Genomic DNA, 21176 nt, shown 5'->3' on the forward strand with positions numbered 1-21176 from the left:
TAACTGTATTTGGTTTCAGTTGTTTTGCTTTTGTTAACTTTTTTGCATCTGTTTATTTTCATTCCACAGTAGCCTAGCTATGCCATTTCCATGTCTCTTGCACGGGCCATCTTTGAAAGAGCAAAACTGTTGTTTTTTGTCTGTGTTTTGGTAAAGGGAATGGACTGTCATTGGTAGCCTATAAAAGGTGTATATAAACGCATGGGACTATCATAATGGTCAACGGGGATTTTCAGGTTAAAATCTGGCAACCGTAGTTCTGAGGGACCAAAGACAAAGGTTTGGAGCAAAGGGGGGGGGGGGGGCGTGTGGGCACACCGAATTCAGAATTCCTCACTTGGGTTGGGGGTTCACCATTGCTGTTCAGGCACTGGCTGAGAATAGCCTACAGAGAGCAACCTAAACTACGTTGCTCGTCACAGACTTCGAGCTTCCGCATCGTAACGCGCGTCCTGCTGGCCACTGATGCGCGTGGAGAGAGAGAGAGAGAGAGAGAGAGAGAGAGAGAGAGAGAGAGAGAGAGAGAGAGGAGGGAGATAGCAAGGGAGGAGAGCGGAGGGAGGGAAGAAGGTGGTGACGGACCTGCTCCATTGGAACACAGCTATACTGCTATGTGCTATCAACAGAGAAGGCTTACCGAATAACGGTCCTCGAGTCTAAAATGTGCAATAAAGCAACACAGAACCCGCTATACTAGACATCCGCGCGAGTAGCCTACTTCACCTTCGCGTGCGCGCCTTCGTTTTATCGCTGCGCTTTTGTAAATTTGGACTTTATCAGAAGAAAACGGACACTCTATGGAGATACTGGATCGCTGTTTCTGGCTACTCGTTGGGATTATACATTGAATTGGAAGAAAATCCGTCAAATATCTCGAACATTTGAAGAAGAAACGAGCTGAACTGTGCGAAGCACCACTCTGAAAGTGACATATTTGGTTACAAGGTAAAGACGTTTTTACTGCGCCGAATGTCTTGCGTTCCCCCGGGCACCGCTTCGCTGTAGTTATTGTTATCGCAGTTCATGTCATTTTAGCAACCTAGGCCTTCAGAATAGATCATGCGCTGGGACGCGTAAAGACGTTTCATTTTACTTTTGTTGTATCACTGCTCTATAATTGCACACCTAAAACCTACCCCTACCTTCTGCAGTTACACTATTCATGCCTTTGTGATGGCATATATCCAATAGTTTGTCGGGTAACGTTAAACGTTATAGAACACAACGACAGTGGGTCCCACAAATAGAGTAAAATAAATATTTGATTTGAAATATTAGAATAGTCTATATTTTTGCACGTAGGCTATAGAGTGAGCTACTATTTATTATATTTATTTATTATACAAATAAAGCTTTGATTGATTGATTGACTATTTTATTTTAAGAACTAAAATCATTATGGCTTGTTATTTTTGCTATGTTTTTGCTATGCTTATGTACATGTTATGTACAAATATGTTAGGCCTATTGGCTATATGTTATTGCTGTAATTGTGTGTAGACTAAAAAAAAACATTTTTCATTGTTACTAGCCTATTATTATTACCAATTAATACATGCATGTCATGGATATCAAAGGCCGAGAAGTAGGCTAGTATTTAAATAGTTAGGCCAACTTTCCTTGATGTGTCCAAAGTCAATATAAGTTTGTTACATTTCTTCGATATGCCTACATGCATTTGTGCCGAGAGGTTGGATTTACTGCATAAAAGTAGCCAGTGTGTGTGTGTGTGTGTGTCTGGGTGTGTGTGTGTGTGTGTGTGTGTGTGTGTATGTGTGTGTGTGTGTGTGTGTGTGTGTGTGTGTGTGTGTGTGTGTGTGTGTGTGTGCGTGCGTGTGTGTTTGTGTGTGCGATCTCAACGTAACTACTTTTCAGCGAGCTATTATTGTTCAGATATTAAGGGATATGTTACTGATGAATACTTGAAATGCCCCTTTGTTTCGATCTGACAGTTGAGGCCTTGGTCTCCGGAGCTCCAGCCATGGCGGACCAAGAGGAAACATTTGGGCTCCAAAGTTCACCCAGCAATTCTGAATCAAAAGAATTAAACACTGAGAGTAAAGCAGAAAAACAAAATGGAAGTTCGAGCAAATCTCCATCCTCCCAGACAACCTATATTCAACAGGTTAGCACCACAAACGTCTCCTTACCTTTCTGTTTTAGGTCGACAGAGTCAAGCCACTGCCTTGGGGGTTACTGCGCGAGGCCTTGAAGGCTGACAAGGAGACTGAAGGCTATTTCAAGGCTATTATAGAATAGGCTATCTTAAAACCTACACATGCAAACTAGGCGTGTGGGAAATGCATGGTCAAACTATAGGGATTATGTTTCGTGTGAATTGCATTAATCCGTGCAGTTTAATTCAACGTCTGGCAATTGTGTCAGAGTGTATCAGCTTCTTCATCGGTCATTTGGCAGGGCTACTGTTTATAGTCCAGCTTTCACTATTTAGTAGTGAGATCCTTCCTCCTAAAATGATTTAATTATTACGTATCTCTGCATCGTTTTTTAGGAGCGGTGATTATGGAATAGATCACATATATATTTAAGAATTTTGCTTGGATGCAGTGTTGATGCTATACTATTGATGTAGGAATGAGGCATGTAGGTTTTTGTAAACTAGCATGGCCTATATTATTCAGAACAACGTTTCCCTGCATCCGTGACTTCAGCGTAATTAAACTTACAGGTGCTGTCAGAGTAAATAAAATAAAATACCGTCCACGTATTTGTTTTTAGTTGTAAATTAGTTCAGCAATAGGGCTATCAAAAGTAGGCTACTCTAATACAACATTTGTCACGTCATGTGCGATTGAAAAATGCAAACATTCTACACCCTTGGGCTCACTGTTGGCTATGACCCAATGTGCCATGGGTTGGGACAGTGTGGACAATAATATTTGATATACATATTTGATATTACATTTATCTTAATTTGAAGGGAATGGAAGGTATAAAAGTATACCTGCACGAGAGAGAGCTGTGGGCGAAGTTTCACGAGGTGGGCACGGAGATGATCATCACTAAAGCAGGAAGGTAAGAGACACTTTCAGCAGATGGTCACACGTAGGCGAGCGCGAGCACGTGCACATAGGCTACATTTCTGAAACTCCTAGGCCTAGAGAAAAAAGGTATGTTGGCGCATGCACAAACATGATGATTTATCTGAAAGTATGATGTGTTATGATTATTAATACCTTGGACCTTGATAATAGTATTTTATTATGAATAGTATTATTACAATTATTATTATTATTATTATTATTATTATTATTAGGCGTATTGTTATTATTAATTGTTGTATTAACGGTCTGTACCGACTAGTCATGCAGCTTCGAGGCTTAGATAAATCTGTCTAGGCTACTGAAGGCTGTAGGATTTTATGCTTAGGCCTACAGTATATATGCTCTCTATCTTTTCGTTTTGCAAGTATTTCCAATTAATTCGTTTCTATGCCGGTGAGAGGCCCTTGGTTATTAGAAACACTTTGTCCTTATAGGGCTAATGCAATGAGCTCATGAAAAGTCATAGAAAAAAATATACCATAGGCTACTGAATGTTTATAGCTAATATTTTTTTCACTTTTTCAACATATTTTATCCAATATCACCCATTTAATTTTCCAGTGAAAGATATGTAGACCCAAGAAACGTTGATGGGAGACAACCCGTACACTAATCTTCCTATGATAGCCTCCATTACATTTGAGACTCTCAAGGCATGAATAGTCAAAATAGCAGCTGAGTGTGAACTTCAATATGCATGATGGTCGGTGGTCTCTGCTCATGTTAACAAATCGTCTTGTGGCTCTCAGGTATTTATAATTCATTGCAACCACGTTCCCCTATCCTCTGTGCACTGTGGGTTCGGGCCTAATGTTTTCTTCTCACAGCTGCATAAAGCTCTTTTTATATTCAGTTCATTCATTTCCTCCCTTCTGGCCTGAGAAGTGATTAACCAGCCTCATCAGCGCATACCCCGTCCCATCAACCCACCAGTGCCCCGTTATTGACATACAGGCCACAGGCCTGGATCCAATCGGAGTGCGCCTTCCTTTCACTATTTCTGGCCTTACTTCATGCACGACTCCAGCGTGGCCTGTTTATTGAAACTTAGAGCGGATCTGTAAGGTTGCGGTTGCTCTGAGCGTGACTATGTACAAATGCCATGTTTGGATCCATATGCATTGAGCTCTAGAATTACTAACCCGAGGCTTTGGCTTTCCTTGATTTGGACCGGTATGTTTCTAATAATAAAAACCCAGTCGCCTCCCTAAAATTTTCACATGTATGTTTCTAAATATACTTCGTATTTGAAGCATAATTAACTCTTAACTTTTCCTTTTCAATTTATACACTCATCCTTTGCTAGATGATAGTTTGAGTTTGAAGCTACCCCTTTTAGAGAAAGTTTGGAACTTGCAGACGACAGCAAAGTTATAGGCCACCACTAACAGGCGTGTGAAGAAGTTGCACTGCCATCAAAGCTAGGTACCAACTTCATACCATGTTCAAATAATTTCCTTAACATTCAGGTCCTTCTTAGCTCATGATAAGGCAAAAACGATTTAGCTACGTACTGTATAGGCCTAAGCCTACAGAAGGCCTTATTGATGCATCTTTGATCCTTTTTTTGCCTCTTCTGTTGTTTTCCGTTATAACTGCCATTTTATTTTTGCTTCATTTTCAGGCGAATGTTTCCCAGCTTCAAAGTGAAGGTTACTGGACTGAACCCCAAAACAAAATACATACTCCTGATGGATGTCGTTCCCGCGGACGACCATCGCTACAAATTCGCTGATAATAAATGGTGTGTAACACAAAAATAAGTGCATCAGGGATCATTTTTAAGCCAACGACAATAGTAGCCGACCTGTAGCAGATATGAACAAATTAGCAAATCCTCTTCCAGTTCGAATGTTCTTAACCCAAATGTAGCCTATCCTTGTTTGGCTGGCGAACCCTGGTGTTACTAAACGTCATATCAGTCCTACTAGGTTGTGTATCTTGGCTACCTCAAAACATAAGCTCGTAGCCAAACTTTTCTGATGCAAAAAAACGAAGCGTGGATGTTTTGGCTATAGACCCAAGTGAGCTACTTATTTTCTCTATGAGTGAAATAATATTTTAAAATGGCTCAACGTTTTCTGTCAAGGAAACGGCTAGGTTTGTTTAGTGTAGGCTATATGTCCACATCTCTCGAACCTGAGTCAGGATTGTTGTTTGTCAGTGGTCCTCAATAGACAGTTATTTGAAGATGATAATCACATGCCAATACCTGTCCAGGCGTGTCCCCTAACTAATTGTGTTCTTAACATAACATTATAGTCATAGCTGACGCTTTTATCCAAAGCCACTTACAATAAGTGAATTTATCGTAGGAAAAGCTACTTGCCAGAACTCACAAGTGCGCTTGATCAATGCAAATTGCTTAATCTTAATTTTTGGTGACCCAGAGCAAAACGAAAGACCACTGTCTTTAGTCCTTACCTCACCCAAAACGATTAGCCCATGCAGGCAGGTGCATAGGCTACTTGTTAAATTGTGATGTCCTATAGTTTGTCAGTAATTGGTAGGCTATTTGTCGACCGCTCTCCTACTTTAGCCTATAGGCCTACGCACAATGATCTGGTGTAATTGAACTCAATGGCGAAACACGGCCATAAGAAAACTGAATTAACGCATGTTAGAAAGCGAAAATAATCTAAATCAACTTTGTAATGTTGAGTGTGGTTATTTCTTGATGAAAAGTAACCTATTTGAAATAACCCAGCCGGCTTATGAGGGGGAGCCCTGAGGGGGGTGGGGGGTAGGACGATTCCAAGGGCCCTGCACTGCCAGGGGCCTCCATAAACCACTATTATTACTATTACTATTATTATTATTATTATTATTATTATTATTATTATTATTATTATTATTATTATTATTATTATTATTATTATTATTATTATTATTATTATCATAAGTTCTAAGTTTGGGGGGCTATTGGGGGGAAATATTATATTCTGTCATATACATTTTCTAGCGGCGCCCATGGCCTAAGGCACAAACATCGCAAGCTTTACTTTTAACTTTCCCTAAAAGTCCTTCCATTCTCAGTCAAAGAAGCACGTGACTGTGCGTCACGGTTAAGCCTATTGATTTTCCCGTTTGACGTGTTAGATACGCCGTCGTTCAGATATCACAGTGCGTGTGCGTAAAAAGCTGATTGTGGTTGTTCATTCAGGTCTGTGACCGGGAAGGCCGAGCCCGCTATGCCCGGGAGACTGTATGTCCACCCGGACTCTCCGGCCACGGGGGCACACTGGATGAGGCAGCTCGTCTCCTTCCAGAAACTGAAGCTGACGAACAACCACCTGGACCCGTTTGGCCACGTACGTTTATGGTTGCTTGTTCTGCTCTCTCTCTCTCTCTCTGAAGAAATATGGCTTTGCTTGTTTAGCGGCCATGGCGTCATTAAGTTAAAAGTGGGCTATTCAAAATAGTTTATTAGGAGAGCATTAGGCCTAGTAGTATTCATGAAGCTTATTATCGCCAGGTCTGGGATTCATGTCTAACTCTAAACAGGAAACACAAACATCTCTTTGGCTGTCTATGTATTAGGTTACGATGTTAAATATGGCTGTGGGAAGAAGATCTCACAGGGCTGGAGGTGTGGGTGACACAGTGGCTACATCAGAGTTGTCATCAGAGAATACATAGGACTGATTCAAGCAATGCTGTTAAATAGTTAGGCTACAGATATCAAAAAGGGTATTTGAACATTCAAAAGTACAACAGAGATTAATTTGGTTTGACTGTTAGAGTTGCATAGATTTTTTTTGCTCTCTTGACATTTCTCTTTTAATTGGATTCCAGACTAGTTACTGTTAATGAAAGACAGTCTTCAATGTTGGTCACGGAAACCTTCTAGTGCGCTCACTGATCAGAAGTTTAATGTCACAAAGATGTATTAAGGTTCATTATAACAAAGGGGAGGCAATGTGGCCGCAGCAGGCATGGTGTTCAGTATGTCAACACCACTTAGCATTTTGTTTATCTGTTTATAGTCAAAGTTAAGTTTGTGTACTTTTTTGCAAGATAACTTTGAGATGCATGTGCTCCTTCTGTAAACTGAATGAAGCACTTACAACTCCCACAAACACACACACACAACTCACCTATCTACCCTGATCACACCGACACTCTTGGCTGTGTGTGAGAATTGATAGTGATTGTTGCCATGCCAGAACCCAGCTGGTAGAATGAAATCGGAGCTGGGCTGGAATGTGAGCAGTGTTTCTGGCCATGAATGCATTTTTGATTGGTTGCAGTGGTTTCTAGCTCACCCTCCTTCGTGCTGAGACAGAGCACCGAGGGATTCATAAATGAAATACTGGTGCTGGGTCAGAAACATATTCCATCAGCTTGTTGGTCCAGCTGGTTGAAATAACTTTGAGACGTTTTATAATTACTAGCTTGAGACATGAAGCTGAAACAGGTCGGTGATGTCGTTCGGAGCCAGTTAGGAAAAGCCTGAAACAGGACTTCGCTCTAGAAATCTGAGGTAATTAGACACACATCAGGAGACGGAGTAGGACCTCCCTCCCTGGCCCGGGACTATTATCAAAGAGCATGCTGGGATGGAACACTAGCTCCAGAGGGCTGTTGTAGACCACTGCTTCTTTCTACTGGGTGAACTGAATGTTCCTCAATAGTTTTTGTTGAATCCAAATTCATAGTGGATTCAGGAATTGAATGAGGGCATTTTTCAGTAGTGCGTCCCCTTTGCCGTTTTTTATCTTATCGACATCTTAATGCAATGTTTTCTATTAATAGTAACATAGATGGTGCATAATCTTAGCTATTTGGGAATGGAGTTTCACCGATATCAACAGTATGCATATGAATTCCCAACATCACCATCACCTATTTTTGGATCAAGTTTCATAACAAGTCTCGGCTATCGCTTTGATCTCTCTCTGGGTGGAACATTTCTCAATGTTGTTGATCTTCGCCCCAATTTGCTCCCTTCGCTCGCCCGCCGCTTCCCACACATGTTTTGGCCAGGAGGGTGGAGGATGGATATCCCTCTGTTTACGTTGGACTGGCAGTGTGAGATGAGCAATAGATGATGGTGTACAAAGCCTGTTAATCCGAGGGCTCGGGGAACTCCTCTGATCTGGAGGGACTTGAAAGCAGGGGGCAGCGGCTGGAGCCCCAGGGTGATCCCTCACTATCATTAAATACTATCATACCGAGTCAGGGAGAACGCAGAGTCGGGGGACAGGGAGATGAGGCGTGTGCTGAGATCTTACTGGGTGGTCCGGTCCAACCCGCCCCCCCGCCCCCCCCCCCCCCCCCCCCTACTCCACGACAGACAGGGGTTTGAGAAGTCACAGTCTGTGGTCGGCGTTGTGAAGAAACGCACGAGACCTGCGGTGCAGCTTGCGCTGACACGTGCGCACGCCGATAAACTAGGAGCTACAGGAACTTCTGTAGGAAGCATCTAATTGTCCGCTTCCATAACGAGCGCATCCCAGTGTTGTGCAAAGAAGCTGTTAGTGGGATAGGATTTGCCTTTAGCGTGACAGATGTTTGTGCACTTTTTTGATAGTCCTTGATTATGAGGGGCATGTCTAAATACTTCAAATGATGAATGGAAGAAAATATTTTGTTCAGTTATTTCTTACCTTCTTACCGTTTCTATACAAAATAGAACAATGGAAGCTATCCTGACATCACAATGGACGACCATTTCCTGTATCAGTTGTGAACGGACTACAGTCACGTCTTGGGGCATAAGGTGCCCCCGCCAGTATAGGAGGTTAGGGCGTCCCTCTCCGTTCCCCTCAGCCTGCTCAATGGAAGACAGGTACAAAAACTAGCCTTTAAGATAACACACATGCCTGAGGGGCAGGGGGTCTAGACGTGGAGGAGAACCTGTTTCGTTATCTCTCAACGTAAGTGGATTTAATGAAATTAAAAGCCATTAGATTGCTCACAACTGATGCCCATGACTTCCTGGTATGTGAGAACAATTAGACTAAGGCCCGCGGACGAGAGGGCCTCTAAGAGGAGTTCAACTAGGTGAACCCGCGTCTTGATGTCGCCAGGCCAGCTAGCCAATGGTAGCAGTCATCACTCAGCATTAACTAGGTTACAGGGGTCGGGGGGAGAGCAGGGACACGGAGGATGGCCATGTGTTACAGTGAGGACTCGTCTGACAATATTTGCACTGTCATGTGATGTAAATAGTATTGTAATGTGTTAGTGAGTGAGTGATCACTTGATGCACTGATGGTTAGTAAGAATGCAGCAACAGGCAGGCACATTTAGACAGTTAAGATCAAACATTTGTGTGAATACCTTTGATTATGAAAATATAAAACGATAGCATTTTAGCATTTAAGATTGTATTAGGCTATTGTTAACAATAAAGCTATATAAATACACACATTTTAACCTTCCATTCAATATTTATGTATTTCTCATTACTATGCAATTGTAATATTTTTCGCAATGAGATTTTGTTTCCATTTCCTTATTGTAATCCAAATTCAAAAGCTAACGTGTGTGGGATAAGTATCCCTGAACCCTGCCTCTAAAATCTGACAGATTTGGGTTGGGATTACAGAAATTACAATACACACTATTAATGGCATACTTTTTCTCATTTTAGATTATCCTGAACTCCATGCATAAATACCAGCCCAGGATTCACATTGTGAAAGCGGATGAAAACAACGGTTTTGGCTCTAAAAACACAGCGTTCTGCACTCACGTCTTCCCCGAGACGGCCTTCATCGCGGTCACGTCCTATCAGAATCACAAGGTAAGCCGAACTTGAAACCCTCAAGATGTTTTTTGAAAGCAAGAAATATGCGGACGAGTATTTTTGTTAATATATGCAGTATTTGTAGGCCTCGGGTCTCACCAGACGTTTCATAGTTATGAAAACCCCATGTCACAAGAACGTGTCAAAGAGAAATAGCTCCCAGCGTGCCAATCTTGAGATCCCAGCGTTGAGAAATTACGCAGAAATAATTTGTCATATGAACACCACAACGTTTCTTCCAAAAGCATATTTCACTTGAAGAATTGACAGCAAGCCTCGAAGCTGATAAATAGGTTGATTATCAATGGTTGAATATAACGCTGATGGAAAGTATCCCTTGCAAATCGTCTAACGTAATGACGTGTCAACGTGAGCAGCAGCAGAGCGCGAGGCATATGTCTGGTAATAGCTGATACCCCTCTCAGTCATAGAGGTGCGCGCTATGGTCCGAGGAAACCGCATGTAGCCTACAGGACAGCGCGACCTCAGGGGACTTTTCGAAGGTTAAGCTTTTGTAGAGTGAATAGGCCTAATAGAGGGACGCACAGCCCTGCAGACAAGGGATGGGCGAGTGTCCGACCGTTGCCTATGTCCAAATGCATTTTTAGACCTATACATTCTATATTGTTATTTCATAACAGTCTCTCGCTCTCTCTCTATATATATATATATTTATATATATATATATATATATATATATATAGCCTATATATATATATATATATATAGAGAGAGAGAGAGAGAGAGAATAAATATATCTCACATATAGGCTCTATATATATATATATATAGCCTATATAGGCCTATAGGCTATATGAGAGAGAGAGCGCACTATTGTGCCTTTGATTATGATTAGTAAAACAGTGAAATGTTTGTTTTTATTATTATTATTATTAGTAGTAGTAGTAGTAGTAGTAGCCTAGTAGTAGTAGTAGTAGCCTAGTAGTAGTGTTGTTAACAGTTTTCACACTATTATAGACTAATTATTATTTTATTTTTTTCTTGAATCTATTTTATATTATTTGTATTATGGTTATTTGCTCCATCATAGTAACATGTTATTTCTTGACTGTTGTCCTGTAAGCCTACTAATTACTGATAGTGCATGTCTGATAAATAAAAGTATTGTTCATAATATATTGTACTGTAGCCTACTTAAGCCTACTTCTTTAATTCTGGATAAAATTATGTCTTTTTGCATAGTATTTTTGCATTGGTCCTATTAGTATCGACCTCCAGGCTTTCATGGCCTATCACTGAAAGGCAATTCGTTGATTTGCTTGAACTTTTTGCTAATTCAAAATGACAACTAATAATTAAATAACTTAAGTTCTCAACTTAAGCTCTCAAAAATAGCATAGTTTTATGTGATAACCTATTCTCAACTAAATGCACTTCAAAACTTTAAATCCACATGTTTCTTTGTAGCATTGTAAAGGATATAGGCATTAGATCACTGAATTAGCTTAGATGGAGCTGTATTGTTTCTGAATACCGGAGACTTGACGTCTTTGGGGGGCAATAATCATTTCTATGTCTGTTTAACATCCGTTTTTAACTATGTCGGGCGGTGTAAGATTTTAGTGTGGGACAGAGGGAGTTTGGGAGAGGGGGCGAGGGCCGTTAATGTGTCCTGGGCCAATCCGAACTCCCAAAGACTCTGGGAACAGGAAGTCCAAATGACTGAGACTCTGAAGCCATTCATTATTTTCTGAGTTTATTGTGCACTGAGATTGCAATTCTGGGCTAATTATTATTACCAGAGCATGCCAGACTTCCAGACAAACATACATCTCACATTTCCTCATGTTTTAGCCACAAGTGTCTGATCAAACAATCTTACATCTGCCAAAAAGGTTATCGTGCGTTCATGCGTTTTGGAGAAATGTGCACCGCGCACGAACGTGTCCAGGCTGGCTCGTTCACCTGCTAGTAGCCTACTGTTATCAACTATTCAAAAGGTATCGGAATTTAACCAATGATTTCCTGGTGAATAAACGTTCAAATGTGAATTTAGTGAGGTTTGCTTTTGAATCCTTCAAAAGCTTTACTAACATCGACATTGGTAAACAGTAAGGCGATTGATGGCCTAATTGGATTACCAATATTGAAAAGGACAAATTTCACCGAGAGGAAGAGAGCATTTTCGTTCCACGGACGTCGATAGGTCTATATAGCCCAATGTTATGCAAGGTGAATACAGTTTGAAATTGAACGGAGCTTGGTTGATAAAAATGTAATTTGGTGCAGGTTTATGGTATATAGGCCTACATTAATCTATAATTTCTGGAATCAAATCATATAAACACTAGTTTCTCAGATAGGGATTATATAGTGCGTTAACTCTATTCACAAGATGTATTGACAGACTAAACCGTCTAGTCATGTAGGCAAAATATGGATTATTACTATAAGATGTGTTTCCAGACTAGCCGGTGTAAGAATGGGTTAGTCTACCCTGTCCTGTCTATTGAACAAGTTGCATGTTGTGGTGCATAACGGTTTTGGATTGTTTCGCAGTGAAAAACAATTTGCATTAGGATTTTCAAGAACCTTTTAATATTATTTAGTAGCTGTGTTGTAGGAGTGCACAAAAAGTGCTTGCTTAAAGGAGTGCTTGCTTAAATCGTTATTAAATTATTAATTTCATCCGTGATGAGAGCAGATTTAGTTTAGTAACCCTATATAGACTACAAATAAATGAGAATTGTATCGCCTATGTTGAATAAGGTAAAAATAATATCTAGGCCTATAGGTAGGCTATACCTACAGTAGCCCAGGCTATACGTTTATTGAAGATCCAAAATAAAACAAACATTTTGCCAAATGCCCTGTGCGTTAACGAGAAGCTAGGAATTTGTGTCTCAAGAAGAGGTATTTTACAAGGTTAGGAGAACGTGTGAGCCAACGCGTGGACAAAACGCCAGTCTTGTCAGAGGGCGGGAAGCACACCAGACTAGCCAACTATAATTACCTGCCAATAACCGCGCTCCACAAGAGGGGTATCCCTGCATTCCTCAACCTCGTTACTATTATAAGGGCTGTTAACATTTCTATTTCATTAGGCCGTCTGTTGAATAGCGGCCTATGAAGCCTACATCCCTGAGCATTGGGCCCTATCTGAGAAAAAGACCGCTTCCAATATTCTCCATCTCCGTGGAAAAAGTCACTGATCGTCGTCTAACTAAGGCTTGGCCCAATCTCTCATTTACGCATGAAAATAAAATAAAGTTTAAAACGAATAAGATCTTCATGTTAGATTTATTGTCAGTGTACTAGCAAACATTGCCCTTCTTTGAAACGTCTCCAGGCTGGCCATACAGTAGGCCTACCTGTTTGCACCAGCAGTAAAAACCTTGTCACGCAAGCTCTCAAAATGTGAGTTTGTGTTCTTTTTTAAGCTTCAGTCTCTCACGAGACTGACCACAGTGCGTGTAGGCACGGGCATCCCATCCGAAAGCTGATGTTGCATATAGGAAGAGCATCATGAGGTTTTCTTTTAGGAAAGTGTTCTCAAAACAAAGTCACAAAGAGAGTATCATTATATTTAGATTCAAATGTAGATCAGGCCAGCATGCACTAAAATGCTTACACTGCTCACTGTATGACAAATGTGTTTGCCTGTTTTTTCCTTAGATAACCCAGCTAAAGATCGAAAACAACCCGTTTGCTAAAGGGTTCCGCGGGAGTGATGACATGGAGCTTCACCGCATGTCCAGAATGCAAAGGTAGCTCGCGGTCACAGCCTCAAACAACAACCAACCCTAAGTGGCGCTATATTTCACCAGAGTCTTAAGAAATTATGTCTGTTGTTGTGTATGTATTTAGTTAATTTAGCTATCACATTGATCAGTGCTTTTTTTTTTTAATGATGGAGGTTTTTCCCCATGAGAAGATTAATGCAATCACAATTAGTTAAGGATTACAGAACATTTGAGTCACAACATCACTTAACAAGGATCACTGTAATTTCTCAATCACTCAAATGCAAACCAGATATGAGTGTGAGTTATTTTGAGTGAGACACCCCCACCCCCTCGTGCGTTCTGATCTGTGATGTAAGTGTAGCTCTTGAGCACGAGCCAGTCTCCATCGAAGACTTTCATGGCTGGTCTGGCAAGGTCTCTAAGCCACTAGTGCGACATCTCCCTTTCCACGCACACACACACACACACAACCCCTCCCTCTTCTCACTCACTCACACACACACACACACACACGCACACACACACACACACAGGATATTCCTACCACTCATCTGTGCATTGATGATATGGCTGGGTCCGGCAACAGCGACGACCACATGGGTCTCTCTCTTTATTCGCTCCAGATGACTGCTGCATGCATCGTCCGCGCTGTGGAAAACACTTTTTCAAAGGAGAAAATCTGGTCTGAACTCCCTTCAGAGCAGCCAACAAAGGCGTTGTGTGCCTTCAAATGGAGAACTCCTAAATCTGGGGGGAAAATGGAAAATCCGTTTGGTTTTTCCACCCAGTGCTGAAACTGCCTGGCGTAATAAAACGCTCGCTCTAATGACCCACCACAGGTGAAATCCATGTCTTTCGCTGTGGGATGATCTCTTTCTGCACATAATACGGGGAATTTGGCAAATTTGCAAACCACCAAAGAAGAGAGAGGGATTGGAAATGTTTTATTGTTTTTCATTTTCTGCTTGAATTTCTATTTAATATCTGGATTTATCTCTCCAGATAAATCCACGAAGGACTTGACAATTTAGATACAGGATCATCTCTTTCATATGTTGATTAACTAGGTGCACGTCACAAGATGACTCTCCTGTGGATCAGATGTATATTCTGTATATAGTGTGCTGTACATTTGTAAATGAATTGAACTGGCAAGAGGCCAAACCACCGCTTCATTTCGACATGCCACTGTCTGGTCCTGCCAAGTACAGTAAGCTCAGCACGTCTGCATGCGGTTAATATTTCGAAGGGAGAGCTTATTGCAAAACCAGGTCACTGGTTCAAAAGAGACAGCCCTAGAAATCAAAGAAACAGAAGTAGCAGAATGATCCATTCATGGATCCCGTATAGATTAATGGTAGAGAAATGCATTACTGTCTCAGTGCTGGAACCTCACCTCCCAGAGGAATGCGCCTCGTCTCAGTGTGTCCTAAGTGGGTGTGACTTATTGATGGACAGTGTGGTCTGTTAGACCGCTGAGAAGGATAGGGGTGTCCGAGCCGTGGATGAGAGAGGGGACAGTGGGGTGTAAATCACTCATGGTAAATGGTAAATGGACTGCACTTATATAGCGCTTTTCCACCTTAGCGGCACTCAAAGCGCTTTACAATGGCCTCTCATTCACCCATTCACACACACATTCACACACCAATGGCGGTAGCTGCCATGCAAGGTGCCAACCTGCTCATTGGGAGCAATTTGGGGTTAGATGTCTTTCTCAAGGACACTTCGACATGTGGACAGTCGGAGCTGGGATTCGAACCACTGACCCTTCGATCATTGAACGACCCGCTCTACCAACTGTGCTACAACCGCCCCGTAAATGAGAGGTCGAAGCCTCCTCCAGTTGCTAGTGTATCCTCCTCACGTGACAGTCTCGTTATGCAAAAAAGATTCATATGGGATTTTAAACATGATTATTTCCTGCATTGTGTAGTTTTTATGTGACAATGATGGTGATTAATAGTAGTAACTGCCCAACTGCATTAGTCCTACAATTCAAGTGTACCAGTGCAAATAGTGTTGCATCACTGTATTATTAGTAGTATTTGTAAAGCAGGTAGGTAGGTTTTACAGAGTCAGCAGTACTAATGTAGCATTATATAACCGTTTGTGTGTGTGCGTGTGTGTGTGTGTGTGTGTATGCATGTGTGTATGTGTGTGCGTGCATGTGTGTGTGTGCGTGTATGTGTGTGTGTGTGTGTGCATGCGTGTGTGTATGCATGTGTGCGTGTGTGTGTGTGCATGTGCGTGTGTGTGTCTCTGCAGCAGTAAGGAGTACCCTGTGGTCCCTCGTAGCACGGTGCGTCAGAGGGTGGGCACCAGCCAGAGCCCCTTCAGCGGAGAGGTCCAGGGTTTGGCCACCCCGGGGGGCCTCGGCTCCCAGTACCCCCAGTGCGAGAACGGGGTCACCAGCACCTCGCAGGACCTGCTGCCCCAGTCCGGCTCCTACCCCCTGCCCCACGAGCACAGCCAGGACTACCACTGCATCAAGAGGAAAGGTAAGGCAAACGCTCCAATCACGCTACGGTCAATAACGTGGTGAATTGCAGCATCTAAAGTATTTTGGTGCGCATGTAGAGGTAGTTTCTTTCATTTGTATTACAAATTCATTGTACTGCTGACAACAATCCCTCCCTCTTTAGCACCTATTGTATTTTAGATTGCTATTCTTGAACTTTGCCTTCAGCACTAGATTATACCCTTAGTCACTTGTTTTAGAAAGAAGATGCACTTGTGAGTTCTGGCAAGTAGTATTACATTGGCTTTTCCTATGTTAAATGCAATTATTGTTAGTCGCTTTGGATAAAAGAGTCTGCTAAATGACTAATGTAATGTAGTGAAAGAGGATTTCGTTTGTAAGTTAGCTGAACACTAGTAACAGTGAATAGTTTTCTTCAGTCCAGCGTTGTGTTACATAGCTAGATTGAGATTTTCACAATGAAAAGTGCTTTAAAAAATAAAATGAATTATTATTGCTTGATAAATAAAACGAATTATTATTAGCATTGTTATGGTTATTATTATTATTATAATTATTATTATTACGGTTATTATTATTATTAATAATAATATTATTAATGTTATTATTATTAGGCGAGTTTGTGGGCGTTTTGTCCTTAACAGATGTTGTTGCTTCTCTTAGCAGTGGAGGACGACTGTCACTCGGGGGAGCACACCTACAAGAAGGCCTACCTCGAGAGCTCCTCCAGCGAGGATGACCATTACTACCGGCCCGTCAGCTACCCCCAGAGCCTGGGCCTGCCCGGCGCCCCCTACAGGAGCGAGTCGGGACAGCGGCAGGCCTGCATGTACGCCAGCGCCTCCCAGGGGGCGGAGCCTGTCCCCAGCCTGGAGGACATCAGCTGTAACACCTGGGCCAGCGTGTCGCCCTACGGCAGCTGCTCCGTCGCCACCATGCAGCCAATGGAACGCCTCCCTTACCAGCACTTCTCCGCCCACTTCACCTCGGGGTCCCTGGTGTCCAGACTGGGTGGGGTGGCTGGCCACACCTCCCCGCAGCTGGGCGACGCCCACCACGCCATGTACCAGGGCTCCATGGCTCACCAGACTCTGGGCCGACAGTGCAGCCCCGGCGCCGGGATCCAGTCGCCCACGGCGGGTCTCCAGGGCAACGAGTACCTGTACTCCCACGGGATCCCCCGCACGCTGTCTCCTCACCAGTACCACGCCGTGCACAGCGTCAGCATCATGCCCGAATGGAACGAGAGCAGCTAAAGTAGCTTCCTTTAAAGTTAAAGGGTTAGATTTAGAGATTTTGAGAAGGACAGGGATCGGGTGTGTGTGGGGGTTTAGATAAATCTATATTTATATTTTTGGAAGCTATATCCGACGGTGCAGTCTCATAAGATGTGATTGAAACTTTAACGCCGAGAGCATTGGATTTTTTTGTGCTCTGTGGAGCAATGGCCGTCAATGTCGCAGACTTGCTACCGCGCCGATGGACAGAACTTTAGGATGAGAGGAGAATGGTGAAGACGAGCAGCGGCGTAGACGTTTGAAGGAGCAGACCATGGCCTTTGAAACAAGCAAAATGCCTTTTCTTTTACACGAGCGACAGAAGCACAGAAAGGGCTTCGTCTAGAGACTCCCATTTCAAACTTGAGTATTTTGCATCTCAATGTTCTAAAGTGACTTATGTTTTTTCTCTTCTGCAGATACACTAGAAAGCTCTTTCACCCTTATTCTGTAGATTTGTTCATGTCTTAGATTTTGTGTGAATAAAAAAGGAAAGGAGACATTCTATCTTTGGAGTCACATAACACCACGCTGGAGTTTTCATATGAGTTGATCATTTTCTAATAGCTGTTTTGAAAAGTGGCCTACTCTGTTACTCAACACGTTGGTATTTAAAAACTCCTAACATTGCTAATAATTTCAGGAGTTATAGACCAATAAGGAATATACTATTACCTCTTTACAGTTTGACATCATAGAACCATCATCCTGACAAGACATACTGTGCAAGTTTCCATGGAAGCAAAGAACTTTTAACTGGAGGGTCGCTTGCAGGTGCTGGTTCGATAAGCTGACAGCACTATGTAGAGAGTGACCGATCTTGTTAGGACATTGGGGTTTTTTCCCCGAAGGACAAATGAATGTCACTCTTGCCTTGTTTTCACATAGGAAATCAGACAAATGAGACAGAATCACAGAGTGGAAATAGACTGATGGGGGATTCGAACCCACGTCCACCAGGTGGGCAACTGGCTTTGAAACGTCTCCAAGTGTTTTTTTTAGTTAGTCCAGGACAGTTGATCTCATCCTGACACCAGCTACCCCCGCCCCATGAGATTAAAGCCAGTTTTGATGGGGAAAGTATGCAGTGATTGCATCTTTATTTTGGTTTTAGAAAAAAAAACATGCATTTCTTAGCAGATTTACGTCTTGTACCGAGTAAATGTGTCACAATATTTTCATTTATGCTCAGAATATCGGCACCTCTCCCATGACTACAGTCAAACTGAATCTGGATAAAATGTCTGTTAGTATGATCTGTACATTTGACATGTGCTACATAGAATGTACAGGGTGAGTAAAAAAAAAAAACTATCTACAAATTACACTAAGAAGGTACAGCATGTTCAATTCAATTGAATATAAAATACCTTAACTATACAACCAAATAACAGTCTGCTATTTCAAGTCATGGTATATGGTAGGTGTCAATTAAGCGGATGGACAAAGGCTTATTTTTAATGCTTGTAGTTTATAGATCTTTACAGTACTTGTCAATAGTATTTATTTTTTCCTGCTTTTGTAAATCAAACCTGTCCTATTGCATCAGAGCTGTAGCTTGTTAGTTGGTCCTGTTGCCTTTTGTTCTGTCTTTTTTTGTTATTTTGTTTTTATAGGCGCAATTTCTAAAATTAAAAAAAACCATACCGCTTTAGAAATCAGGGCATAAATATACATTTGTGAAAAGTAGAAAAACGTGAAAAATTGGTTACTTTGTTGTAAATAAACACACATGTATATAGACTACAGAATACTTTCAATAAATTTAAAAGAACATTCTGTCTATCCTGATTTTATCAGTTTTGTTTCGGTAATTCTACTGGGAAAAAGATTGTCGTACTTTACTAAAGTGCTTATCAGGAACGAAATACACACAGCGCACTCAAACTGGGGATAGGCCTACTGTATTTGACAGCCACAGCCCATAAAAGTTATATGGAGTAATTATCGCCAACCAGATAATGCTCATTTGCTTATAAAAAAGTGTTACTTTGTTTAAATAAAAACGGTTAAAAACACACAGATTGTATTAGTAGCACATACATCTGCATCAATCTGATTAAGCTAATTTGCAGAGACTACACTTCACCGTCTCCAGCCTTTTGATTCTATAGGTAATCCAGGGGATTACGTGTCTCCTGTCTGGCCAGACCCTCCTAAAGCGCCAGTGTCCCCCATAAATCTCCTGTGTGTGTGTGTGTTTCTGACATTAGGCCTGTTTCTGTGTTTATGATCACATGTATGCATGTCTAGAACAGCATCTTATTGTTGAGCACTCTAGCCTGATTGGGTTTGTTGTGGTATCTGAGGATTGGAACTTTAAAGATTGACCATCAACTCCACCAAACCATTTTATACTGAGGTAGTACTGTGGATGGGCGTTTATTCCATACCCGTTATGAGGCCGTGTTGGTGAAGAGATGTAAGGATTCTGGTTGCATCTTGAGAGTACTGAGGAGGAATGAAATCTTGCTGCGAGTGGTTTTATAAATCAGCGATTTAATTTGTATTTTATTTTACATCTTTACATTGAACTGTCAATCAGCAGTTGTGATAGGAGTGGTTTTTAAAGGTCATATGGAACCAGAGGGTATGAGAACAAAATGTCTGAGACGAGAACAGTCTAGACACTTTATCTTGGCTAGGAATTCCACTTTACCCTCTTTGCAATTCCATTGATTAGCGTGATTCCCGTGAATGCCCACATGTAAACACAGAACACTGATAAACACACAAGGTTTTTTCCCCTTGACAATCCACAGAGACTCAGAGGATCTCAGATACGCTCTCCTACATCTCAGGATCAACTCTCACTTTCAAAGGGAAACTTGGAAAATGACAGACGCTGAGCTGTCTGCCTCCCTCCTCCTGACCTGGTCTCAGCCTCTTGTTGTCTCTTTCCTCCACCCCCCCCCCCCCCCTCTTTCTTCTCCTCTTCAGCCCGCCTTTCGCCTTCCCTCGTTCCTTCTCTTCCTCGCCTGCCTCCCCTCCCCCCACCCCTCTGTCGCTGAGCGCTGCCCCATGCCCCAAACAGACTGACCCTTCCTTTGATGTGAGTGATGTGACCCCCATGCACCACCTGCCCCCCTACACAGCCAGTCTTATCCTCCCAGAGGGCCGCTGCGGCCCCCGGCGAGGCCCCGACCATTAACCCGCACAACCCCGGCCTCCGCTCCGTTCCCCCGCGCACGACCGTGATGTATCGGGACGGCCGACCGCCCCCACGCCTCCCCCGGTTCACCCAAACATGCGCGAGGGCGAGGGTTGATGATGCAATAGGCTCTTTAAACATTTGAAGAACGGGTCAGCGTTTCAAAGGGATGGGCGCGAACCTTTGGCCACTGGTTCAGTCATCACGGTCAGCGGTTGAAAGCTCGGCGATACGCAGGGAGGGAGGAACAAATGAATGTCTAATGAACCGAAAGTCTGAATGATTAATGACGCTTTCCACTGGTACATAGCTGGCTTATTTGGATTATAAGTGTATATCTTAACCCAAACGGGTGGGAGAAGATTAGATAGGGTAGAACGAAAACAATGTGTACTCTAACTCGGTGTGGTTGATGTGATGAAACACACAAGTCACTACATAATATTAGACGCATGGAAGAAATTTTACCTAAATTTAATAGTAATAAGATCAGATATATTTACTTTAGAGGCTTTGGAATTTGTATAATTATAATCACACACAGATAGGAATATTGTACTGTAGTAGCGCAGTGCATCCTCGGTATAATCTACTATGTATTGTAAACACACTCTTAAGAAAGAGCTTGGAGTGATGATGAGTCACGGCCTTCGCGAACTTTGAATCTGCTAGGAAAACAAACCCCAGCCCGAGTGCCCCGGACGACCAAGAACAAGAGCATTCCACCGGGGAGAAAAATG

At 42.3% G+C, this 21176-nt stretch overlaps 1 protein-coding gene across 2 annotated transcripts; it reads left to right on the plus strand.

Moving 5' to 3' along the window:
* Window positions 1–1981: 1981 nt before the first annotated feature.
* tbx5a (T-box transcription factor 5a) lies at window positions 1982–17264 on the plus strand (the record flags this gene model as incomplete). Of its 2 annotated transcripts, none has more annotated exons than XM_084442615.1 (8): window positions 1982–2125; window positions 2942–3036; window positions 4690–4809; window positions 6229–6376; window positions 9664–9816; window positions 13456–13547; window positions 15795–16027; window positions 16675–17264. In XM_084442615.1, 8 exons carry the CDS (start codon window positions 1982–1984, stop codon window positions 17262–17264), a joined length of 1575 nt encoding a protein of 524 aa, XP_084298741.1. The 2 variants fall into 2 exon arrangements, with proteins under 2 accessions (XP_084298741.1, XP_084298742.1); XM_084442616.1 differs by having other exon boundaries at window positions 15798–16027.
* Window positions 17265–21176: the final 3912 nt, after the last annotated feature.

This window comes from Borostomias antarcticus, assembly GCF_949987555.1.
Source record: "Borostomias antarcticus genome assembly, chromosome: 8".
Taxonomy (NCBI): domain Eukaryota; kingdom Metazoa; phylum Chordata; class Actinopteri; order Stomiiformes; family Stomiidae; genus Borostomias; species Borostomias antarcticus.